The sequence below is a fragment of the Haliotis rufescens genome, unplaced genomic scaffold (assembly GCF_023055435.1).
Source record: "Haliotis rufescens isolate VD_foot unplaced genomic scaffold, xgHalRufe1.0.p SCAF_7, whole genome shotgun sequence".
Taxonomy (NCBI): Eukaryota; Metazoa; Mollusca; class Gastropoda; order Lepetellida; family Haliotidae; genus Haliotis; species Haliotis rufescens.
The window spans coordinates 8,869,545-8,897,193 of record NW_025964361.1 but is presented as its reverse complement, the minus strand read 5'-3'; the positions used below and the strand labels follow the sequence as shown (position 1 = coordinate 8,897,193).

General features: G+C 41.7%; 1 protein-coding gene across 4 annotated transcripts in view; it reads left to right on the top strand.

The window, feature by feature from the left end:
• Positions 1 to 14,849: 14,849 nt before the first annotated feature.
• The window catches only part of LOC124144454 (transcription initiation factor TFIID subunit 1-like), a 78,591-nt gene continuing 65,791 nt past the window's right edge, over positions 14,850 to 27,649 (top strand). For 3 of the 4 annotated variants that reach the window (XM_046513859.2, XM_046513860.2, XM_046513857.2), the window contains exons 1-5: positions 14,850 to 14,981; positions 16,470 to 16,544; positions 17,122 to 17,261; positions 25,011 to 25,140; positions 27,374 to 27,502. In XM_046513859.2, coding sequence (XP_046369815.2) covers positions 17,142 to 17,261; positions 25,011 to 25,140; positions 27,374 to 27,502 — 379 coding nt within the window. In that variant the 5' untranslated portion in view covers positions 14,850 to 14,981; positions 16,470 to 16,544; positions 17,122 to 17,141. Of the gene's footprint in view, positions 14,982 to 15,017; positions 15,221 to 16,469; positions 16,545 to 17,121; positions 17,262 to 25,010; positions 25,141 to 27,373; positions 27,503 to 27,649 lie in introns of those variants that run through there. The other variant, XM_046513858.2, reaches the window with a different exon arrangement.

Sequence of the window (27,649 nt, the reverse complement as noted above, 5' to 3'; positions counted from 1 at the left end):
TACCCGTGCTTGTGGGTTTCACCCAAGTTGTAAATGTCTGAGACCTGCATCACTTCAGGCTTTCCTCCCACATTAAGCTGACATGCCGCGATATAACTGGAATACTGTTAAAAGCGAGGTTAAACCCAACTCACTCACTAACTCCTTTTTTATGCATTACTGTTTGAGAAAGTGGGGATTCTGAACAACTGATCACTGTGCATTACCATCCATCGCACAGGCTTGTTTTGTCCTGACTCATCCGCTGTTTAGGGCTGACATTTGTTGCCCTTGTAAATCTGGATTTGATGTCAGTTGTAAGTCTTGTACACCTACACATTGCATCGTCAGTACTTCTTGGGTTTGTATTCACTATGTTCCACCATCTCTTGATTCTGAAACCGGCTGTGACTTGGTTTACAATACATGAGAGGTGTGCATGTTGGGTGAGGTGAAGTGAAATGTTGGGTAGAAATAAAAAGTAAATTACTGTTCATGTAACAAAGGTCCTAGTTGAATGACAAGTTACTTCTCATGTATGTAACAAATAAAATATTATAAAACAGTTCTTTATATTCCATTCATGTCTTTTCTCAACGTATGGTTCGATTGGTTCTAAACCACACAAAAAAAGTGTATTAGTTTCATAGCCATTTGATCTGTGGAATGTGAAGCAAATCGTTTATATATTGCTACCTAATCTGGAAAATTCTTTTGCAGTTTTTGGAACTGTTGCGTGTTTAAGACATGTTTGAGTTTTTTGTTTAATTTTGGAGACTGTTTTCAATGGTTGTTATGTCTGCTATATATATTGCTATTTAAATTTAGCTTATGGTCATGGGTCTGTCAAATAGTCATGGTTCTCATGCACCTAAATAATATGTTATTTAAATACGATTTCTCAGGGTACATTTGTCACACCAGACATGATAAAGAGAAGCTACTGCCTGAAAATTTTCCAAAGAAAATCTTTTTATTTCTTACTCAGGCAGTGTAAGGCAGATGACGATATGCTACTGTGCATATGACAGTTAAAAGATTGAAATTCCGTATAACCCTGAACACCTATAACACTAACGTGTTTACGAAGGGGTTGCTGAAAAGTTCTGAGCCAAGCTGTGATGGACTACGTAGAGGTTCCAAGGTTGACTTCACACATTTCTGCCAAGGATGCTAGACTGCTTGGGTCCCACTTACGAAGAAGGCTTCCTCCTGGTGGTGTAAACTGCCCTCCACAGCAGAAATGACGTCATCAGCATTTGCATAAAGCATGCCTGACAGTTATTTCTTTAGGTTTTGAAGAGGTGGAGATCTGTGCATTGACCTGGTGGAACAACACACCTTTTGTGCGTTTTCTACGTTTACCATTGATATTCATACGCAGTTGCTAGATTAGCCAAATATCGGTCGTTAATGCTATGATCTTTCGGGAGGTAGTCCACAAGACGTTTCATGTTTACACTCATCCATGGTTAAAATCGCTCAACAAAAGTCGGCTGGGTCTGAATCAAATCGACGTGAACTCTCAGGTGATAAGCCAGGATCATTTCTGATCAGGAATCCGAAGGTTTGGGACACTGCGTGTTAAAACCTTTGTCATTCCCAGTTCATTCCTCAGAATGTTCTCAACTCTCACAAGGGGTGGTCGGGTAGCCCGGTGGTTAAAGCGTAAGCTCGTCACGCCGAAGACCCGGGTTCGATTCCCGACATGGGTACAATGTGTGAAGCCCATTTCCTGTGTCCCCCGCCGTGATATTGCTGGAATATTGCTAAAAGCGGCGTAAAACCATACTCACTCACTCAGCTCTCATGAGAGATGCCTACCATAGTGGCTATCTGACGTGTGGTCGTCGATCATGTGTATTCATATCGTGTATTTTATCAACCTTTTCCTTTGTGGTGGCAGTCTTCCGGCTCGTTATGGCTCTCTTTACCTCTGCTGCCCAGCTTTAAATGAGCACAATCTCCTGAAGTTGACACGATGTCCGCACGGAAGACTGGTAGTGTTTGCCCTTTCAGTTGGAGATACTTCATGACAGCCTATGAGCCAATTTTGTTCATTTCCATCAAGAGAATGCCTAGTCACTTTGATGCCAGCTGAAATATATATGCTGCCTGGTTGTGTAGATGGTTTAAAAGCAGCCTGTAAGTATTGAAAGTAGTACAGTTAATACATGCAAACTGTTGAGGGTGTACCATGCATCCTTCGCAGTTAGGCCGAGAGCTTTACGGTCACCCCTCGCAGGTTCACACGTTTGTGTCAAAATTCTACAAATATACTCTTCAAAAATAGAAACTTGACACTGACTTTCAAAATGTAATATAATGCGATTGTTTCCAAATAGGACACAGAAACCATAATTGAAACACTGTTTGAAGATCAATGTACACAATGTTCAAAACATTAATCGTGTCACCTAGACAGACACACGTACACGATACAGTTAATGTCAGTATCGGTTGTGCCCACCACGTGCATCAATCACCGCTTGATACCGACGACCCATAGATGCAATCAAGTTGTCAATAACACGCTGTTGGATGTGCTTCCATTCATGCTGAAGTGCATCAAGTAGCGCCGGAAGTGTTAGGGGCGGTGGATTCCTTTTGCGAACGCGTCGATCCAACTCGTCAAACAGATGCTCAATCGGGGACAAATCTGGTGGCCGGGCTGGATGTCTGGATGTTGTTGTGGTCTAAGAAGTCCTGACAAACGCGTGCAATATGCGGTCGAGCGTTGTCCTGCTGGAACTGTCCGCCAGATGACGTGGGGTCAATACATGAAGTCGAACAGGTCTTCGTGCAAAATGTCCAGCCTCCCTCAGTCTGTTGCTTACCGTTTGATCTGATATTCTGCGTACCCCAGGGATCTGTGTGGTTGTAAACTTGGCTGTGGTAGTGCGGTCTCGGAGGTGTCGCAGCCGGATGTATCGATCTTGTGCTTGGGTTGTCACCCTTGGTCTTCCTGACCTTGGTCTGTCGTCAACTCTGTTGGTGTTGTTGTATCGGTTCAACAGTGCGGAGATTGTCTGTCTGGATACGCCAAAGTGCCTGGCCACTTCTTGCTGAGTTGCTCCAGCTTGTAATCTCCCAATGGCGTTGTTCCGTTGAGCTGCATTCAGTCTTGGCATTCTGTCACAGCCTCTACTGCCGTTATAAGGACTGTATGAACAGCCGTTGATGTGGATTTTTATACCCATTCAGCAGGTGGGCCTGCATGCCTAAATGCAGGATCCTGTGCTGCACGTTTTTTACAGGCGGTTGCGTTTGGATGAAGCTGTAAAATTGATCCCCAAACGCTACGTTTATGTGCCTGCATGTGTTTTCGCGAATTATAGACACATCATCTTTCTGTTTGACTTATTTGGTTCTCATTCAATGTAATTATTTTAGATATTTGGACATCAATGTCAAGTTTCTTTTTTTGAAGAGTATATATAGAAACGTCTGGGTATCTTTTACGTCAAAGTGCAAACCATTATTTTTGTGACTCCGCCTTGTAAATGAATGTGCTGTCAAGTGAATGTGAGACACGACTGTGTGTTGTCAATAATTTTGGATGCACTCCTATTTCTTGCTTCTGATATCTGTCTTCATCTGTGCACATACATGTAGAATATACATCTGAATACAACTGTAATTTATGTAAATAAAGCATTTTATTGTAAGCATTTGTTAATACTTATTAAAAGTGAGTAATGTGACTTGCAATGTATTTGATGAGCGAGATTGGTGCTTATTTCTACTAACGGGCACTAACCACTGATGTTACTGAGATTGTGTTTCTCTCTACCCACCCGGTTATATCCCATTAGTTAGACGTCCCATTAGTTAGACGTCCCAATTGTTAGACAATTTTACCTAGGCAAAGAGGGATTATACCTACAGGTGTAATGGATCAGTCCTTATTAGATTAAAGTACTGAGTAGGGATAGGGGACTCACAGTTTAGGGAGTATATATGTTACAATTTCCTTTAATTAATCTAAAATACCTTACTCTCAGCACAGGTTCAATAGGCATGAGATTAACTATGTAAACAATGGAGTAGCTTAATTGTCTTACTGTATGATCAGTTGAAGGAGTTGAGTTGAGATTATCTACTCATCAAACAAATAAAAATGATCTTGGGGTACGTATCATTATCAGTATCGATGATGACACCACCCACCCACACTCATGATTATCCAAGCCTCAAAGATCCTTTGTTCTTAAGCATGTGGTTTCGCGGTAGAGCGTCCGCCTGGAGAGCGGAAGGTCCGGGTTTCGATCCCCAGCCGCATCATACCAAAAGACGTTAAAAGATGGTTCTCGGCAATAAGGGGCTAAAACAAGGACTGGTCGTATAGGAGTTTTTACATTGTGTCTGAGTGGGGTGTTCATGTTAAACTGCGGCACCTTATCTCACTGGACCAGCACTATAAAGTCGACATTCGTCCGGGCGCACGCACGCACGCACGCACGCACGCACGCACGCACACACACACACACACACACACACACACACACACATAGAGAGAGAGAGGCTCGCTGGCTTTGGTAGATGCTTGTCATCGATGCTCATGATGTCTAGACTCAATTACTAACATATTGCCGTCATATTGCTGAGTGCCGCAACAACAAACAAAGACGCGGTATGTCTGATTCGCAGGGGAACCAAGACGTGGCTTCATGACTTCAGACAATATACTCTTTCTTCATACTGGAAAACGTTGACGTGGTAATCAGTGTTTAAACATTTGGGACTAAAATAAAAAAAATTAGAATTCTCTATCCCCCCTTGTCTGCCCTAATCAACTAACAGCTGCAACCGTTGTAGGCAGCGACCTTCCAGAAAGTCTGATGGATTGTGCAGATGAACCACAGGCTTTATTGCTCAAACTTTATCTAGGTATGTTTCCTTGAATGTGGCAGTTATAATGTGGCTCGTCAAGTGTTTTACAGTGACACATTGTAAACATTTGCATGGCGCACAAGTGACATCTCTCATCAATCATAATGATGGCACATACACGCCTGGCAGACACCTTGTCAGGGTTTCCACAACCTCAGAACCTCTACATTCATGATGACAATGTGTATGTTTTCCTGTACATATTCATACTCATGGAAGGTGAGCTTACCCTTGGATTGTGTTTACGAGGTGGCCTGTCAGACAGCTACATTTCATGATGAGTGATTGTAGTGTCGGTTTAAGCACCTGCTCTCAGACACCGTGCAGTGTTGGTCAGACCTCCCAGGATCAACTTATCACAGCTTTGAATTCCAGATTCTTTGGTGGTTTGGAAGTTTGGTGGTTGCTGTAGCTTTGCAGGAGGACCCAAACTATGCAATGACACTTGACCATGCATACCCATGAATAAAGGGTCTGTCTGCGTGGTGGATTTGCACAAAGTGTGCACACCGTTGTTTTACGTTTATAACTCCTTTAATCCAATTGGGGCGGTCGGGTAGCCTAGTGGTTAAAGCGTTCGCTCGTCACGCAGAAGACCCAGGTTCGATTCCCGACATGGGTACAATGTGTGAAGCCCATTTCTGGTGTCACCCGCCGTGATATTGCTGAAGTATTGCTTAAAGCGGCGTAAAACCATACTCACTCACTCACTTTAATCCAATTACATATAGAAGTCAATTTTTGAAATGTATACCCAACAATAATACCGTCACAGACTGTTCATTTATCCATTAACGCACAAAGGAAATGAGTGACATCGTTCAGCGCAATAATGCAACACAAGCCCCACTCATTCTAGTATCAGCCAATCAGGAAACAGTAGTCCGTTACTGGGCGTGGTCAAATACTTTTTTCGGTTTATGGCAAAGAAAATGCTTGGGAAGCCAATGACATGCGATAGAATCACTTACAGGGTATTTACATGGTGATAAAACGAGGCGGCAGTTCGGAGTCCGTATCCCGTGTTTGAGTGTTGTCTAATATGTTCTATGAAACCGACAGCAGTCCGGACTAGCGCACACGCACACACGCAATCACACACACGCACACACACACACACACACACACACACACACACACACACACACACACCAAGAGCAACTTGTCTCTTCTTCCAGGGTGCCGTTGTACAAAGCTATCACAGCGCTAAGGTCATCGTAACTCCCATACCTTAAGCTAGACTTACGACTGTCGTAGTGCTGAGGTTGTTCTGTACAACGGCACCTAGGAACGCCCACGTGGTCTAGAGCATTGAGCGTCTGCAAGGTCGGGGGTTCGAAACCAAAAGTCGCACGTGGTACTTGTTGTTACCCTGCCTGGCACTCGGCATTAAGGGGCTAAACAATACTGGAGTCAGCTCAGAGTCAGTATACTGTGCCTGGTGAGGGTGTTCAAGCTAAACTGCAACATGGTATCTCAGTGGGCTAGTACTATAAACTCGGCAATAGTCCGGACAAGTACAGTAAACTACGGTTATAACGAACACGCTTATAACGAACTGACCGTTATAACGAACACATTTTTTAGTCCCGGCCATTTGTTGTATGTATGCTGTATATATGCTTACAACGAACTACGGTTATAACGAACTAAAATTAGTGGTCCCTTTGAGTTCGTTATAACCGTAGTTTACTGTACAAGCAAACACACACACACACACACACACACACACGTGCAGGAACGTCGCTTTATCAATGCAATAATCTTGAATACGACGTTAAACCCTATTTCCCCTCACGTCTCTCTTCCAGGAAACCATTAAATAAAAAATACAAGGATACACAATAACACTCACTTAATTGTGTCAAGATTCTTTATTCAGTATTTTGGGCCATGTGGCCTAGAGTACAATTACAATTACCGCCAGTGTGGTTAGCGACCGTTGTTTATGTTTAGCGGCAGACTGCCTAGGTAGTGGGAGTGTTACCTCCCTTGGCTTCTTTTCGTTTTCTCTTCACATGTTGTTTGGCCATTACTGAGAAGTAAAGCTACAAGTATATTGGAATACCTGTGTTGGGTTGTGAATTGCGAGGGTCTAAGCTGGCGTACAATAATTGCTGCGTCACGTGATGTCAGGAAAATAAATACAAGTAGTCTTATTTCACATTAAATACATGATTTAAGTATAAGGCCAAAGCCTTTACAATGTTGATATTTTTGGAGTTGAGTAGATTACATAAACTGTGATTATCATGATGGACATTGGATAACCAAGGCAAATAGTGGTTTCTGACACTTAATTGTGTCATCACATATCGTCAATGTCACGTACACCTCCAGTCTCATTAATATCAGATCTTAGTTTTCGCTGCCGCTGAACAAAGATCTGAGGACATCCCATTACGGGTCACGTCAGAACGACCTCTCGCGAACTTTGACCGATCAATGAAATGACTGACAAGGAATCGACATTAGCCAATCAGAAGGCAGCTTTCTCGAACTTTACGACACTAGTTTCAAACTGGCGACTACGCTTCGAAACATATTTTGACATATTCTCGGTTAATTTTTTTAAAACTGATTAAAAGAACATTCTGGAATGGCTTACAGATGGCCTAGATTGTATGGATAAAATCATAAAACCCGTAACTGTCGTTCGGATTACCCTCTGTTAAATATTTCGAGGTTGCATGATCAGAAAACACATTCCGTCTGTCACTTTCGTGATCTGGTACGCGACGCTCTGATTGGTTGGATGAAAGGTCGTTCTGACGTGACCCGTAATGGGATGTCCTCAGATCTTTGTTTAGCGATAACGAGAACTAAGATCTGATTTTAATGAGATTGCGTACACCTCATTTCCCGCATTTGGGCCGACTAAGAGGATCGGGTGGTCATATTCCGTGACTGCTGATGGCGTGTCATCGTGCCCCGATATCCTGTTAGTTGCTGATGCAATCAGTTGCGGTACTGTCACTCGCTCAAGTTTATGTCGACGTTGCCATGACAGATAAACTACAGTAATATCATTAATATGAAAGGATCGGGAGTTTTTTAACTTCTTATCAGTCGAATGAAAATCAAATCTTAGTTCTCGCTACCGCTGAACAAAGATCTGAGGACATCAGGTCACGATCGACCTTTCATCCGACCAATCTGAACGCTGCTTACCAGATTGGGAAAGTGACAGTCGGAATGGGTTTTCTAATCATACAACCTTGAATAGATTAACAGGGGGTATTCCGAACGACAGGTATCTCTCGCTTGTGGGTGGAACAAAAGGATAAACATTTGAACGGAGGGAACTTTTCAAAGCCCATGGGAAATCAATCTCGGCCATATTGCTGCATTTTCTTTTGTTCACTTTCAACTTCTGAATCGAGAACTTTGTAAAAATATTGTTTAAGCGTTGTCTGGAAGGTAAGTCGCCTGTTAGAAATAGAGCCGTATAGCTGTAGAAAGCTGCTTTCTGGTTGGCTAATGTCGACTTCTTGTTCATCATTTCATTGGTCATTCAAAGTTCGCGAAAGGTCGTTCATAACTGATATTGACAGATCTTTGTTAAGAGGAAGCGAGAACAAAGATCTGATTTTTATTATATTGACTTCTTATGAGTAGTATGTAGGATCCTGCTACTTACGTTGGACCATTCACGTAAGACGATGGATGAAAAGTACAAAGTTTGATCCTTAAAATTGGCCCAGACATGCCAACCTTAACAGGATGCCATACTTTGATAAACTTGACCATTCTCCACTTATACCTATTCTTAACACTGTGAGGCTCGCGACCGCCTCCGTGGTCTAGTGGTAGAGCGTCCGCCCGGAGAGCGGAAGGTCCGGGGTTCGATCCCCGACCGCGTCATACCAAAAGACGTTATATGCCTGTTCCAGATTTGATTATTACAGGCTGCCAGATATGACTAGAATAACTGGGACCGCCTCCGTGGTCTAGTGGTAGATCGTCCGCCCGGAGAGCGGAAAGTCCTGGGCTCGATCCCCGACCGCGTCGTACCAAAAGACGTCACAAGATGGTACTTCTTGTTACCCTGTCTGACGTTCGGCATTAAGGGGCTAAAACAAGGACTGGTCGGCTCGGAGTCAGTATACTGTGTCTGAGTGGGGTATTCATGTTAAACTGCGGCATGGTATCTCAGTGAGCTAGCACTATAAATCGGCATCAGTACGGACTAGTACAAGCAGCCACACAAACACACACACACGTACATGCACGTCGCTATATAAGTGCAATAATCTTGGACGCGAATTATGGAGTTTTATTTATGCTGGACTAACGAGTCTATGCACAGTCTAATCAAAATCGCGTTAGAAATCGACACCAGGGCACCGTTCCACAAAGCGGTCTTATAGCGCTACGACCATGGTAAGTCAGTGTTAAAGTATGAGAGTTACGATCACCTTAGCGCTAAGATGTCTTTGTGGGACGGGGCCCCGGTTCGTAAACTGCCGTGCTGATTTCGGTGGATTGCAAGATTTGCAAAGAATGTGTATACTGACAATTTTGCGTCAAGGGATATTTTCCAAATCATTTCATATTTTTAATCAAGGTGCTCACGTGATTTGATGCATTTCGCGAAGTAAGACCCGTTTATTACAATACAGAACTTGGTTATCGATCAGATCGTCTTGACTGGGCGTTTGAAGCAAATGCAAGTGATATAAGGGGTGGAATCTGATTGGTCAATAGGTGAACATAACTCGAAATAGCCACTGGTGGCGCTACGATCGAGCCCAGAAATTCAATCCTTGTTGCACAAGGGTGGAAACTGGACTTTAACAGTCAGTTCACTCCCTTGCCTCGGGAAGATGCATTCAGTGGCCATGGGGCCCATTCTCTGCAAACATGTTCTCACAATGAGTAAACATCTTAACTTGTAGACATACATTGATACACAACTGCACCCTCCTCAGGCATTTTATTAGGAAAGAAGGGTGACCGGTGTTCACCTATTTTGAACAGATCAGGACACTACATCAAATGTTGCATAATCTAAATCTTATAAGAAAACCATTTCAGGTCTCCTGTTCTGCTTGAATGTTTTGGCTGAAATCCGCTTGTTGCTTATATAGATTTGAACTGTTGGATGGCCCTGACAAACATCTGCCACATCTTTAGGGAAAATGTCCGAACATGCCACACATGGTCTGCAATACACGTTACTGCAGGTGACTCACAAGTTCATATTCAGTTCAAGGTCTTATAACACTGGTAACGTTGTATCTGAATCATTCGGTATCGATTGCGTTCTTGAAGCTTAAAACTCACCGCGCAGTGTCGCGCGTCATTCCATCTCAATCTGGTCATCAACAGGTCAACGATGTGAGAGAAATCTGACTTTTAGACAGGACAGGCATGTATTCCTACATCTGCACGCACCATCGGTTTCAATCTGCTACCGTGACAGTCTCAACAATGGATTTGCAGTCCTCAAATCACTCCCGATGGTGCGACGTCTACATATTGCATAAGATATGGTTCCTTTGAAAACGACATTACTGTTTGGTGTCACACTTTCATCGGTTCTAGTGTTTCTTTCTTTCTTTCTCTGCCTGTCTGTCTGTCTGTCTGTCTGTCTGATTGTCTGTCTGTTGTTTAAAGCCGCACTCAACGATGCTATGCCTGTGACGGCGCCCTGTAAAAAAATGAATCTGGACGAGACAATCCAGTGATTGATATTGTATTTGTTTGTTTGTTGTTTAACGCCGCACTCGGCAATATTCCAGCTATATGACGGCGGTCTGTAAATAATCGAGTCTCGACCAGACAATCCAGTGATTGACATCACGAGCATCTATCCGATGGGAACGATGACATGTATCAGCGAGCCTGACCACCCGATCCCGTTAGTCACATTTTACGACAAGCATAGTCGCCTTTTACGGCAGGCATGGGTTGCTGAAGACCTATTCTACCCCTAAATCGATTGATATTGTAAACAACGATCCACGCCGTCAGGGCATGATGACACGTGATCCAGTCTGACCATCCAATCCATTTGGTGGCCTCGGAATATACAAGGGGCCGTATTAGTGCTTTGCATGGGGTCCGTTCCATGAAGGGGTCGTTAACCCCAGGGATACCTGGAGTCTTTGCGCAAAGATCGCATTGTGACACGAGGACAGCATTCGTCACCACTCGCCCCTTTCCGTAACCTGCAAGAAGATTCGGCTTGTTCCGGAATAACACGAGTTGGTCACGAATGACGAGGACAGGTGCCATGGGTATGTTTATGTTATTTTCCAAACTATGTCTTCCCTTTGTCACCGTTATATCGGGATACAATTGAACGGGCGTTCAGTTATAGTATATGTCACAGGTGCACAGTGAGATTGGGGGCACGGGTGGCCCAGTCGTCTAAGGCGCCGCGATTCGCTGTGCAGAGTTGCGTCCCCTGGACACGCCAGAAACCTATGATTGTGGTTCGAATCCCGGTTCACCCCGTGTTTCTAGGTTTGTCAGCACCATACCCTTGCTCGCGGGTTTCACCGACGTGGTAAACGTCTGAGACCTGCATCACTTCGGGCTTTCCTCCAACATTAAGCTGACACGAGGTGATATAACCGGAATGATGTTAAAAGCGGCGTTAAACCCAACTCACTCACAGTGAGATGAAATTAGATTTAACATAGCGTTACGAATTATTGCACGTATGCCATGGGAGCATTTGTTGTTCAGTGCATGTAAATATGACGATACCCGCAGGCATAACAAGTGTTCCAAAGTATCATCGCGGTATGGCTCTGTCGCATCGTAAGTTGGCTCTGGTTATCTCATCGTAGCTCTATTAAGTCAAGTCAAGTTTGTTGTTTAACACCGCACTCAGAAATATTCCAGCTGTATGTACCACGGACTGTAAATCATCGTGTCTGGACCAGACAATCCAGAGATTGACATCATGAGCATCGATCCACGCCAATGGGATACGATGACATGCATCAACCAAGTCAGCGAGCCTGACCGTCCGATCATGTTAACCGCCTCTTTTGAGAAGCATGGGTTTCTGAAGACTAATTCTAACCAGCATCGTCACGGGTTCTGCAACAGACCAATGTATGCACCTTCTCTGACTTCAAAGGATGGAGGTACCACGACAGCGTGTATAAGTGTTTGAGTATCCGTACCAGTGGTTGAAAGTATGAGTGAGTGAGTGAGTATAGTTTTACACCGCTTTTAGCAATATTCCAGCAATATCACGGCAGGGGGCACCAGAAAAGGGCTTCACACATTGTACCCATGTCGGGAATCGAACCCGGGTCTTCGGCGTGACGAGCGAACGCTTTAACCACTAGGCTACCCGACCGCCCCTTGAAAGTATGAGCAGCGATTCACGTCGTCACATGCACAGGATCACGAATATATGTGAAATCATTCTCAGTAATTAAAACTTCAATCTCTTTACAATTAGATTCTTTTACTCCAATACGATACCTCTCTGCGTGAAAGATCTGCGACAACATCCATGGAGGTCGCGATCTAACTTTCGAACACAGTTGCCTCAGCAGATATTGCCTGATATTGGTCTTTAATAGTCTGACCTTCCGGGAGGGAGTCCACTTGTTGGATTCCTTTGGAGTTTCAGAAAACGGAAGCCATCTCCTTGCCAGCTTATGGAAGATTATTTGCCTCCTTCCTTCTCGGAGACGTGAGATGATTCCATTAGGGGTGGGACGGGTAACTCGGGTACCCGGGTCGGCTGGATACTCAGTAGGACCCAGGTACCCACAGGACTAACCGAACTAGTGGTTAGTCACTTGATTTAATGACAAAATTTATCTAGAACTCTTCAAGTCACTTATGTTCGCATTTCTTTCTGACTATGCACCCATTCCTTCTGATTTTTCATATGGTTGAATAAAGATATAACTTAATTCAACTTCAGTGTATGCATGACCAGATTGTTTAATACATGCATCTAAATACGTTTTGCCAGGGCTATGCTAAAAATGTTCCCAATCGGACATTTTGAGACATCTCCTGAGACCTATACAGTGAGTAGGGTCGGGAAATAGGGAGATGGGTACCCGGGTAGTAAATTTGGACTCGTCCCAGCCCTAGTTTCCACTGCTTTGACTGATGTTCAGCCTCTGGCTAATGATAGTGGTGAACCCAAAACTCGTCATACCCGATACTGACTTGTACGGAAACTTAGTGGGGCCACGGTGAAACTTTTTTGTCTAAGTATCTCCTACGTAGGACTTAGTTTCTTCTACGTAGGACTTAGTATGGCCTAGAATTACTATCCCCTACGTATGACTTAGTATCTCCTACGTAGGACTTAGTATCTCTTACGTAGGGCTTAGTATCTCCTACGTAGGACTTAATATGGCCTTTTTGCAAAATCGTTCTTTGTTTACGGTTATTTTTTATTTCCAATGAAAGCCAGTGATGCACAGGAACTTTTCCCCGCTATTGAAACAAGATCGATCGACTTCCGAGCGTGGGTTTTTACTGTTATAAGAATGCAGGAAAGGTTATTCACTTTTAATATAAGCTATTTTGTGTGAGATTAATCAAGTCTTTGATAATATATGTAAATGAGTTTCAGGCTGATCTTAGAATATGGGCCTGGTCTAGTCAGATCCCCAGCACTCTGTTGCGCGTATAGTAAGAGGCGGCATAAATCGGGGAGTCTAAACACAACTTCAGTGGATCTGCTGGTCAGGCTTGGTGACTTTGCTGATGGCGTGATCGGCACCACCCTTGTGGCACCTACCGGCGCTTGCTTTAGATATTCCTAATTGACAACCAACACCCCCCCCCCCCCCCCCCCCTCCCCCCCCCCCCACACACACACCCCGTACTAGTCACAAACACATGCCCGGTCGTCTAAGGCGCCGCGATTCGCTCTCCAGAGTTGCGTCCCTTGGGCTACGCCAATTACCTATGATTTTGGGTTCGAATCCCGATTCGCCCCGATTTTTTTTTCCAAACCGTGCTCGTGGGTTTCACCGAAGTGGTAAACGTCTGAGACCTGCATCACTTCGGGCTTTCCTCCCACATTAAGCTGACACGCCTTGATATAACTGGAATACTGTTAAAAGCGGCGTTAAACACAACTCACTCACTCACTCACAAACACATGCAAGTCAGTGGATTACCTAAAACACACAGGAACATATTTTATAAACCCTGTGACATGGTCTAACCTCTTAGCTGGGGCTTTCCTTTGAATACACTACTGAAGTCCCCGGGCTCCCAGAAGGTAACGCCTTGACGTGTTTGAATGTCCCTAAATTATTTTTATTCCTCCATTTATTTGGCTACAGAACACAATCGACACAACACACTTTATAATGCTAACTTAAGGATATGTGGGCGGTCGGGTAGCCTAGTGGTTAAAGCGTTTGCTCGTCACGCCGAAGACCTGGGTTCGATTCCCGACATGGGTACAATGTGTGAAGCCCATTTCCTGTGTCCCCCGCCGTGATATTGCTGGAATATTGCTAAAAGCGGCGTAAAACCATACTCACTCAGTCACTCACTTAAGAATATGTGTGGAATGATGTAAGGTGAAGCTTTCAGTAGGATCGAACTTCGTACTTGGAGACTCGTGAATGAACCACTCGCACTCTAGGCTGCAGATCGAGGCACTGACATTTTTTGTGAAAACAAGGGAAAATAGATCTTCGATCAGTTAATGATATTTGTAAATGAAGCATTTGTTGTGCTGCATGGTATGGAAGGATTCATATTCGCATCTTGAACGTAGTCATTCTTAATAAAACAACAACAAAATAACAAAATAGAATATTGGTGAAATACCACACTTCTCCAACCAAATAATTTAAAAATATGTTGATGAAAAACTCACTGATTATTTAATACGAAGGTCAAATATAAGATGTAAGATATAATGTGAAACAGATATAGATAGACTAGTGCTCGCCATGAAAATCGGATCACGCAAGCTTTCGATCCACTCATTTCGCCTTTAGAGCAAAGGGAGATAAATCCCCATTGGCAATTACCGACAGGTGGCGCTGAAACAGGCCCCGCTAATATGGCGGAACATTAAGTAGCGAGAGTGAAAAGCTCCGTCGAAATAGCGTTCTTGTTCAAAGCCAGAGGAGCTTTTTGGTGATACTAATGTATGCATTGACCTACACATATCTACACGTCACCAGTGTATTTTCAGTTTATCATCTTGTTCTAAGAAAACCGTTTTTGAGACACATTTGTTGCTCTACTGTAGCTTGACACAAATATGATGAGCCAAGCAGCTTGGGCAAGGACCAGCGGCGGATTTCAAAACACAGATACCTATTATGTTCATTCGTCTTCGCCGTCAGTGAAAGTGCTCAAAGTGACTGAAAACCTCGAACAAATAGTAAAATGTTTTCAGTGTCTAGATATCATTTTACAGTATTGTTAAACAAACTTGCATGTTCCATATTTCTTGAAGTTCCCAAGATAAACACAAGAGAATATTTCTTTCTTGAGTCGTACATAGCCTAAACTTTTTATGGACAATATTGTCATCGTTGATAAGGTAGTATAACTAGAATCTGTTTTTTGAACAGTATAATTCTGGTATAAAATATCGTTTTATAATAAATAAGGGTAGCATTGGCCAATAAGACCTTAATTGCTCTTTATCAAAGCATACATGTCAGATGATATACAGATCTATGCAATATAGTTTTTGAGAAAATATTTACTAAAGAATATGTTCGCCATTATTTTCACTCAAAGATCCAAGGGCTAAGGATAGAGTTGTGGGTAACCTACCCAAATTTGTATATACATTTGTATGTACATAATACGTAAATATGTATATGTCATGAACTTGAGTTATACCTAGTTTATATAATGTTGTTGGGTGGCAAAAAAATTCCAGCTTATTGACATGAGTAAATGATGGGTCCATCTTATAGACTTGAGTTATTATGAGTCCACCATATAACATATAAGTACTAATCCACTTTAGATAAGGATGTTTATAGCTTTCCATGATGCACAAAACTGATTCTTATAATATATCCAGTGTATATTTAAATAAAATTACATATCTGATTATCACTATCCAAGCTGAGTGGTATTATAACCCATTGAGAAAATCTAACCATTTGGTGGTTTGTATGTTTTGGAGGATAGTAGTAATTAAATAACCCAAATGCAACAATACCTATTAATGACAATATTTCATGAGAATTTCAATTGATGCTATCTTTAGAATAACTGTTGCCTTCCTTTTGATGAAAATGTCAGATTGAACTTTGCAAAGTTAAAAGTTAACTTGCAAATATATAGTGCACACATTTAAAAAAAAAATGTTCATTGGATGGGGACTGTTAACATGGGTATCATCATCATGCAGGGTTAGAACTAAACTCAAAAGCTTCACTAGCCCCTGTAAAGATAAAATGACTTTGTAATGTTAAAACAATGGGGAAATTTGGAAATTTGTACTAGCCTTGGGCTAGCGGGCTAGTGTTAATTTCTAACCCTGGGTATGGTACTGTGAGTTAAGATAACATTTGATTTGTGTTGGAAAAGAAAACTATTTTCTTATTTCTTGATGATGCAGGAAGAATACACTTTTTCGTTTTTCCTTATGTTTCTAAGCTCTCTTTCAGGACTTGTGCAGGTTGATGTGATGGTCCCCCAGCGGTGAGATATGTGGGCCTTCTCACGTCTGTGAGACGTGCAAGGTAAGGAATTCTAAATTCACTGCAAGAGCATCAATAATCTTTCGACCTACAAAGTGATTAGATATTATCACATGAAAAGTTTATCTTATACTTTTATGTAAATGTAACTTATAAGACAATGAGGTCTATCAGGGGTTTGATGATTTGCATAGATCCCCTCTTATTCTGAATGCATGTGTAATTACTGATAACCTATACTTCAAATTTGATTGAAATGATTGATTGGCCAGCAGTTGAGTACAGCTCTGTTGTCTCAGACTGTAGTCTGTAGTTTAACCATGCATAGGAACCAAACAGTTTCCTTTCACCCCTGAGAAGATCTGGCTTGGAATTGATCTTCAGCAACCCATCCTTGTCTTAAGAGGCAACTAATGGGATCAGCTGATCAGATTTGTTGAATTGGTTGATGCATGTCATCAATATCCCAGTTGCATGATGTCAGTCACTGGATTGGCTGGTCCAGACTGATTATTTACAGACCGCTGTCATATAGCTGGAATATTGCACAGAGCAGCTACAGACATCAAAACTAATTTTTCTTTGAAATTCACCAATGTTGAATTGTGATTGTGTTCAGGATCAGCAAGGGAGATAACTATGGACAGCGAGGAGGAGCACGAGGGTGACCAGCACCATGCTGCTGTCACCTCCCTCACCGGCTTCCTGTTTGGCAACATCGATGAGAAGGGGGAGCTGGAGGAGGACTTCCTGGATGAGGTACATCTTCTTGATATTCAATGCAATTTTCATTGCAAATCTTGATAACTGATCCAACTCAGAACTGGCCTTCATCAACCTTTGATTGTCATAAGAGGTGACTAACAGGATTGGGTGGTCAGGGTCATTGACTTGATTGATGAAGTAAGACGAGTTCTATGGATAAACAACTTCTTTATTACAATTAGTGCGACGTTTCGGTGTAGATCCTAACACCTTTATCAAGCAAGTGATGGTCGTCTTACTTCATCACACCAACTTCTAAATGCAACTGAAAGAAGTGACTTGATTGATGCTTGTCATTGTAACCCAATTGCGTCGATCAATTCTCATGATGTCAATCACTGGATTGTCTGGCCCAGACTTGATAATGTACAAACCACTGTCATGTAGCTGCAATATTGCTGAGTGGACGTTAAACAACAAACAAGTATACAAACTAAAGTCCTGGAAGTTGGACGACAGATATTGCGTCAAGTTTTGTAGAGGTGCTCTGGTCTATATGTTGTCGGTTTACTGACTGTTTACATGCAGAAAGAACAAGTTATAAGAGCCATTTTGGTCCACAGGATCTGTGTAATTTAAGAAATGATAAACTTTTTTCGAAACTGTTATGGAAGTTACTAAAATCACTGAATGACTTCAGCCACTGGTTCTCGCCCACATACTTCAACAGCATATATTCCTTGAAAATTAAGGGGGCACGGGTGGCCCAGTCGTCTAAGGCGCAGCGATTTGCTGTGCAGAGTTGCGTCCCTTGGGCATGCCAGAAACCTGTGATTGTGGGTTCGAATCCCGGTTGGCCACGATTATGTTTCTAGGTTTGTCAGCACCATACCCGTGCTCGTGGGTTTCACCGAAATGGTAAACGTCTGTAACCTGCATCACTTCGGGCTTTCCTCCCACATTAAGCTGACACGCTGCGATATAACTGGAATACTGTTAAAAGCGGTGTTAAACCCAACTCACTCACTCACTCACTCCTTGAAAATTAAATTTGCAATAGATGTTTGTCAACTGCTGATGGCAGGTGTCTGTGAGCCGGCAATCAAACTCGAAAGTGTGTTTCCTTCTCTACCCCTTGTCTCCATTGCTTCAGTTAGTATAGGGTTTAAGGTTTGAAGTTGTAAAGTGCTTTAGGTTTCATTCGTGACCAACTCGTGTTATTCCAGGATAAGCCAAATAGCGACTTGTGCCCCTTTCGTGGCCATTTTTGCGACCGAGTTCCGTCTTAGCGCAAACGTGCATACCTAAAACAATTGTCAACTCGTTGCGTAATGGTTCACATATATTTCCCCATATATAATATATATTTCAGATGCAATTTAATGCACATCGGGGCATGTGGGATTATACAGTATGATTGAACACTTTTAACTGTGTCTTGGGTATATTTTTACATGAAAGACATATGTAAAATCAAAAATTATTTCTGACAGATTCTTTGACGAAGAACTTGAAATCCTACACACATTGTGATTGGTTTGTCGTATTTTTGCACATAACATTCATCAACAGTCTTCTTGCAGGTTACGGAAAGGGGCGAGTGGTGACGAATGAGATAGGTTCCTGTTCAAAACATTGATACTATGTACTGACACCTTCTTCCCACATTAACTTGCTCACTACATGGTGCCATTTGGTTTATCAGTGATTAATATACTTTCATTGATTAAATAATTAGACCCCTGGGGATTATTGTAATACTTTCCAAGCAACTGATGTTTGTCATAAGAGGTAGATTTGGTGGTCAGGTGTGGATCCATGCTCCATGTTCATGATGTCATTTACTGTATGGTCCCGACTTGATTATTTACAGACAGGTGCCTTCTATTTGTTATATTGCTTTGCATGGTTCAGTGTTCGCGTTAGGTTTTTGTACAGTACGTGCAGAAATGAAATGATAAATTTCAATAAAATCAGTACTAGTACAGGTAATAATTATGACCAAGCTTTAACTTACGGTCCAGTTTTGATATAATGAACGTGTTATCATTAATATAATAAATATGACTGTTGTTAGCACATGCCCATGTGTGGAAGTTTTCTTCCGTCGCTCTGTTTATGTTTGTTCGTATTACCAACTATTACTTGTAAGCTGGGCTCTGATTGGATAGAACAAATGACTTCCATCGATAGTAACGAATGACGTCCTGTGTCTGAGATTAGTTATTCCGTTGCCCAAAGACCATACATGGAAATATAAAGGACGCGATTCAAAGCGCCATCTGGCCACATTCTATTTTTAGCAATGGGAATTTCCAGGTTTTGATTTATTTTCGTCTGAACATCGTAAGCAGGCTATCAGCTTTGAATAGTTTTTTATTTTATGGTATTCATACAAAATTAAGTATATCACAATCTGTGAGTGCAAAACACGCATGCAAATTTTTTTGTGCAGGTTTATATGATTTTAATGCGTGAAAAACGTAGGTTTCTGCGTTAATGCAAACACTGTGGTGTTCAACAACAAACAATCAAAACAGGGTGAGGTTTGGGGTAGCATACAGTTTGTAGCCATAGAGATAATATCAGGGGTGAAACGATACAGCAAGGTCGCTATACATAGGTCGTGATACGTTAGGTATTGCGATACGCATATTTACGGCAAATCACATGGAAACTTCTAGACAATAAATATTTCAGAGTAGGTTCGAAAGGGAAACCTTGCTGTAGACACATGTTTGTATGGGCTATTTTTAGTTGTGAGCTTGAAACATTTTGTGATATCTGACTGACAAAAACACAAGGGTCTTGAAGCGAATAGTAAGTCATTTATTTCAGCAAGTGTATCATATTGTATCTATACAAAAAAAGGTATAGTGTATCATATCGTCACATGAAAACTCACGATGTACCAGTGCACTGATGTATCGTTTCACCCTTAGATAATATAGCGTAGGAGTAGAGGAAGGGTAAGGATTAGGTTAGGTGTAGCATGTCCAGATTGTAGCCACGCAGATAATATAGGATAGGGGTATCAGTAGGGTCAGGATTAGCATGATTAGGTTAGGGTCATCTTCCCGAGGCAAGAGAGTATACTGACAATACAAGTCCAGTTTCAACCCTTGCCGAACTAGGCTGGAATTCCTGGCCTCGACCGTAGCACCACCAGTGGCTATTACCAGTTATGTCCCTTCTAAACCTCTCCTATGGACCAATCAGATTCCACCTCTTGTATCACTTACGTTTGCTTCACACAAAATGGTGGCACCCAGTCAGGACAATCTGATTGATAATCAAGTTCTATATCGTGATAAAATTAGTCTTACATCGCGAAATGCATCAAATCACGTCAGCACCTTGATTAAAAACATGAAAAGATTTGGAATATATCTGCTGACAATGAGTTGCCGGTTTACATCCTTTGCAACACCTGCAATCGACCTAAATCTGCACGGCAGTTTACAAACCGGATTTCGATTTCGGTGCGTGATTTTCATTGGACCATGCATAGACTCATTAGTCCAGCCAAAATGTAACTCTATAATACCAGCCTAGTTCGGCAAGGGTGGAAACTGGACTTTTAAAGTCAGTTAACTCACTTGCCTCGGGAAGATGGGTAAGGGTAAGCATGCCCAATTATATATTTATATTGTGCATTATGACATTGGACATTGTAGACTTGCCTAAAATGTTGGCCCATTGCCCTCTTCACTACTATATTTAAGGGCCAGTATCAGCCAGATTTCATGTGGGTTCAAGTACTTGATCTGTTCCATCTATGACTCTTGTGTCAGTATTGCACCCATGAATCTCTTCAAATGCTGAATGATCGTCATCTGCATCACTTCATGCTTTTCAACCCATGCTGGTCGAAAGAGGCAGATAAATTGGGTGGTCAGACTCTATGACTTGGTTGATTGCATGTCATTGTACGCTGATGGCGTGGATTGTTGCTCCCAAATTGCTAGATTCTTTGGCCCAGAGTTGATTATTTACTGGCTGCCATGATATGGTTTGAATATTGCAGAGTGCATCATTAAACAAGAAGTGAACAAATTGACACATTAGTTGACATTTTGTAGATGTTTTCCGTTCTTTAAATGTCAATAGGCTCTCAAGATACAAGCTTTTAAAATTGGGCTTTAGCTTTCCATTTGCCTTTTTTTTTAGTGACATTAAATCTTGTTCATTATTTCTTTCAGAAAGTCGAAAGAAAAGTAATTTCTTTGTTATTTTTTATTTACCAAGCCTACCCCATATTATAATTTTGGTTATGCTGAACCTGTTCACTATGTTTGTTTCTACTGGTTTTCCTGTCCTTGTAAAGGTTTCAGAACCGATTCATTTACCAGCACCCATTCCCTCTGGTTGAAAGATTAAGGATGAGAGCAGATAGGGCTCGATGTAGGAACTTAATTTAACTTGCACAAGGCGCATGTTGACGTGAAAACCAAGCCGCATCAAACGAAACCAGGTTGCACCCTGGTCCCATAAAATTTATCTATGTTGAAACAAAGGCCGGTCTCCTGTTTGTGTCATATATTATTGACGTATTGCGGTAAAACATAATAGGAACATGTTCACATGACCTTGAAGTACCCACAGCTTGAGACCCATGAAGATCTGGGGTGAATAGGTCTTCAGTAACCCATGCTTGTTGTAAAAGGCAACTATGCTTGTTATAAGAGGCGACTATCGAGATCGGGTGGTCAGGCTTGCTGACTTGGTTGAAGCATGTCATCGATCCCAATTGCGTGGATCAATGCTCATGATATTAATCACTGGATTGTCTGGTCTGGACTCGATTATTTACAGACCACTGTCATATAGCTGGAATATTGCTGAGCGTGGCGTAAAACAACAAAAGAACCAACCAAACCAACCTGCAGCTTGATAACATCAAGCCTAAGAAAGCATGGCAAAGTACACATAACACAGAGATTAGTGTTTTATGATGGGAAATACACTTTCGAGACACGATTTTGTGTGGACAAATAAGGGTTAGACACAAATTTAAAATATTTTCACAAAATTTGATGCATGTCAACGTAAATATTAGGATGCATTTTACAATAAAGGTTGCACTTGTGCATGTTTTAGTTAGCTAAATCGAGCCCTGTCAGATGGCCAAGTCAAGGGAATGCCAGTAATTGTTAGGCAATCTGTTCAAGGGTTTTGTTTTTGGTTTAAGAAAATACAGAGTTTGCACTCAATGTACCGTATTCGACGTAATAAGCGCCCAGGGCGCTCTCAAAATTAGGAATAGGGGGCTCTTATTAGAATATTATTTTGGTGGAAAGAAAACAGAGTTGAAAGATAAATTTCGTGGTTTATGCTGACAGCCTGAAATGTTTATGTACGACAGATGTATTTTTCCAGAATTATATTGCCCATAATTAAGGGTGCTTATAACACAAGTGTGTCTTATACGCGAATAAATAAGTCTTGTATACATTGATCAGTTGGAAGGGGTTCTAATTGGGATTGTTCACTAGCCAATATATTAGCAAATTTCGCCGTGGGCGCTTATTGGAGCTGGTCGCTTATTACGTCGAATACAGTATATTCTCCCGTGACCATGGAGACAAAGGCTTGAAAATGGATAATGTGCCTTGAATTATCCATCCAAATCTCTGTCCCAAGTAATTAATCTAAATATGAAATACATCTTTTTATAATTTTAAATCTGTTTAAAACTTTGAGGTAAACCATTGTATTCAACCTATATATAGTCAGTAACATAGAGTTATCTCCCTTCCAAGCATGGTCTGCTCGTCTGGAGTTGATTATGCATCTGTAAAACATTTTGCAGGGTATGGCCTGAAACATATCACGATATCGCATGTGTTATGGAAATGTGTTTTTCCCACTCCATTTCATTTTATGTTTTTTTTTCAAATTTCAGTTTTCTAAGTCGGATTTAGGGGGCACGGGTGGCCCAGTCGTCTAAGGCGCTGCGATTTGCTGTGCAAAGTTGTTTCCCTTTGGCACGCCAGAAACCTATGATTGTGGGTTCAAATCCCGGTTCGCTCTGATTATGTTTCTAGGTTTGTCAGCCCCATATCTGTGCTTGTGGGCTTCACCAAAGTAGTAAATGTCTGAAACCTGCATCACTTCGGGCTTTCCTCCCACATTAAGCTGACACGCCGCGATATAACTGGAATAATGTTAAAAGCGGCGTTAAACCCAACTCACTCTCTCACTAAGTCTGATTTGTAAAGTAAGTTTTGAAAAGAACGTCTGGCCTAAGATATTATTGGCTGTAACAAAATAACTTTTTCTAGACAGGCTTCATAAGTGGCTAGGAGTGACACCTACAGGTTTTAGGGGGAGCCACAATTTTGTTAGGGAACTTCTTTGATTACCAGCCTGGCTGACCTTTTGAGGCTCATATTTTCTTTTTGTGAATTGCATCCGAAGCAGTTTTGTAAAACTAACTATCTGGAAGTCTTTTTCTCTTTGTTTTTCCTTTTATTTTCAAGTCATCTTTGCGATATTAAAGCGTTAATATCCAAATCATATTTGTTTAATTTGGAAGTGGTTAATTCTTCTTTGGGAGTTTTTGCCCACATTTCCCATAGAAATGAGGTCCAGATATAATGGTTTCTGAAAATGGCTCGATGAATCTCTGTGATGATCAACCCCAGATTCCCTTGGTCTATGCAGGTCACTATGGGGTGCTCCGTGGTCTAGTGGTAGAGCGTCCGCCCGGAGAGCGGAAGGTCCGGGGTTTGATCCCCGGCCGCGTCATACCAAAAGACGTTAAAAGATGGTACTTGTTGTTACCCTGTCTGGCGCTCGGCGTTAAGGGGCTAAAACAAGGACTGGTCGGCTCGGAGTCAGTACACTGTGTCTGAGTGGGTTATTCATGTTAAACTGCGGCATGGTATCTTAAGTGTGCTAGCACTATAAATCAGCATTAGTCCGGACTAGTACAAGCAGCAACACACACACGTGCATGCACGTCGCTATATAAGTGCAATAATCTTGGACGCGACGTTAAACCCAATTTCACCTCACCTCACTATGGATTGGTTCAATCTTTCAACCCAGGTTTCATAGTCAGCTCCAGGAGAGTTAACAATAGAGCCTTCTACGGACAACACAGTCACAGAACCATTTGACACTTCTCTTAGTCTTGACAGTTTTGATTTGTGTTGTTGAAAGATGCAAACAAATTCAAATACTGTTTCATTGACATGTGCATGCATGAATGGATTGGTGGAGTCTGTGCTAAGTAACGGTTACACCAACCTTGGCTCATTTTCAGCCGAAATGTGAAGACCCGGGGTAGAAGTCTTAGGAACCCATGCTTGCTGTAAAAGGCGTCTATGCTTCTCGCGAGAGGCGACTAACAGGATCGGGTGGTCAGACTCGCTGACTTGGTTGATCCCAATTGTGGGATCGATGTTCATGGTGTCAATCTCTGGGTTGTCTGGTCCAGACTCGTTTATTTACAGACTGCTGTCATAAAGCTGGAATATTGCTGAGTGTGGCGTTAAACAACAAACAAACAAATCATTTTCAGCCAATTTTATGTCATAACATGGACTATTTTTAGCTGAACTTACTAGAATGAAAATAAGTTTGAATCTAAAGGTCAAAGTTGTAAATGTGGACGAAGTAGCTGTGCAGAGTTGCATTCCTTATCCATGTCAGGATCCGCTGGTTGTTGGTTTCAAATTTCTGATTTGCGTGATAGTTGGTTAAGGCAGTGTTAATCTCTACTTACTTATTCCATTGCTATGTTTGAGCTTCGTGTTGCAAGTGCAGTATTTTAGTATGTATATGATTGCTCCTCAGGAATCCAAGAGACACATTGGTTCTCTCAGTACGCTGGGAGGGATTGGGTCGATGGTGAAGGAGCTGACTGAGGATGCCAGTGTTGCAGGGGACTCTGCTGGGGGCGGCTTCAGTGATGACAGTGGTTCAGGTGGGTCCCACTTCCACCATCTTCCCGAGGCAAGAGAGTTAAATGACTTTAAAAGTCCAGTTTCCACCCTTGCCGAACTAGGCTGGAATTCCTGGGCTCGATCGTAGCGCCACCAGTGGCTATTACGAGTTATGTCCTTTCTATGCCTCTCCTATTGACCAATCAGATTCCACCTCTCGTATCACTTGTATTTGCTTCAAACAAAACGGAGGCGCCCAGTCAAGACGATCTGATCGATAATCAAGATCTATATTGTGATAAAACGAGTCTTACATCCGAAAGTGCATCAAATCACCTTGATTGAAAACATGAAAAGATATAGAAAATATCTGTTGACAACGACTTAGCGGTGCACATGCTTTGCTAATCCTGCAGTCGACAGAAATCTGCACAACAGTTTATGAACCGGATTTTGATTTCGGTGCATGATTTTGATTGGACTATGCATAGACTCGTTAGACCAGCCAAAATGTAACTCCATAATACCAGCCTAGTTCAGCAAGGGTGGAAACTGAACTTTTATAGTCAGTTAACTCTCTTGCCTCGGTAAGATGCACTTCTACAGGACCGAGTTCATCTGAGCCTTGTTAGGTTGACATGGTTGAGGATGTAATCAGTTCCCCGATGTGGGATTCAATATATGTTCTGTTTTTGCAATGTTTGATATTTTGACCTCTTTGACCATTTTCCTAACATGCTTAGATTCTCTCAAAAGCCTTATTTGGGTGGTCGGGTAGCCTTGTGGTTAAAGCATTCGCTCATCACGTTGAAGACCCGGGTTCGATTCCCAACATGGGTCCAATGTGTGAAGCCCATTTCTGGTGTACCCTGCCGTGACAGGCCTCAAAGTACAACGACTAACACGGTGGCCAATGCGACCTAAAATTCAATTTGTCTAGTGTCTAAAATTCAGAGGTAGCCAAATGTCTACCTTCGAAAATATCTTGTGGCGACTAAATTCAATTGCTACCCAGATATGTAGACACAAAAATAAACATGTCTTCTACTGATTGTTCTTGCAAATAATTCCTCCTAAAGTCAGCAATGAACCGAAATGCATAAATATTAATGTAATTAGTATTTTATTTTAGTTGATAATTTATTGGATAAGCAAGGATATACCTGTATGATCTAGTAACATAAATTGCATCATTGTACCAGTCCCAAATAACAAAACTCAAGTACAGCATGTACAGTTTCCACTAATATACAATTCCAAGACTAGTACTATGACCTAGTACGTATAATAGTTATTTGATAAAAGATAATTTCAAATGCTTTTGGCTACCTAGAATATTGGCTTGACTTCTTGATTTTACCACTGGCTACCTGGAAAAAAATACTTGTAGCCATATTGCTAGTTGTTAAAAATTTAAATCTTGAGGCCTGCATGATATTGCTGGAATATTGGTAAAAGCGGCGTAAAACCATACTCACTCACTCACTCACTCAAAAGCCTTATTTGTCTGTGTAAACTTCCTTTGCACTGAACAAGCTTAAGTAGTTAGACTGGAACATGTATGAATGACATCGTACATAATGATCTTTAGATTTTTGTGGTTGTCTTTCATGTTAAGTATTATGCAGATAATATTTGAATATCAATACTGACCATGTTTTTTTAAATGTCTTTCTTTGTTGACATTTCAAACTGTTGACTACGTATTCAGGATTAGCAACTGTGCCATTGCACTTTTTTTTAATTACTCACCCAAATTGCACAAATATGGATTAAGGACACAAACACAAATTTCCTTCCCTCAAGTGTATTCACTAATTTCCAGCCCATTTCTGGTGTCCCCCGCCGTGATATTGCTGGAATATTACTAAAAGCGGCATGAAACCATACTCACTCACTAATTTCCACAATAAAAAACTAGGAATTAGGTTAATATTAGAAAGAAGTTAATACTTGTCTTTTCTGTTTTGTTTCACTTTTACATTTTTCAGACATATTTCTATTTCCACTGACCCTAATGTGCCTAATATTTTGAGAATAATTTGAAAAAAGATATCTTTGATGTGTCTGACGTAAGATCCGATGGTCACAACAGACTTGTAACAGACTATAAGCATTGACTAGATATGTATGTATATTGGCTAGATATATGTCTGAATGAATGTGATCGGATTACAGAATACTATTTGATGACTCAACATGTCAAGATTTCCATAGTCTAATCTTGATATTTGGGGGCCTTTGTCATGTGTGTTGCTGTGTTTTTGTTGACAGAGGACTATTTTCAAAAGGCTCCGAATGCTGTGGACTTCTCTGACATCAATGAGGCGGCTGAAGAGTCGTACGAGGATAGCGGGGCACGGATGCGGGAGGCGATGGGGTCTTTCCACATGATGAGACATGGTAATATGTTACTGCTGCTTCCATGTTGTGGGAGTTGGGCAGATCCTGTATCTGAAACATTCAGGTTAACGATGTGTTCACCTTTATCAAGTAGTAATATTGGTGTTCTATATTATTTCCGGTTGGTTGGTTGGTTGGTTTGTTGTT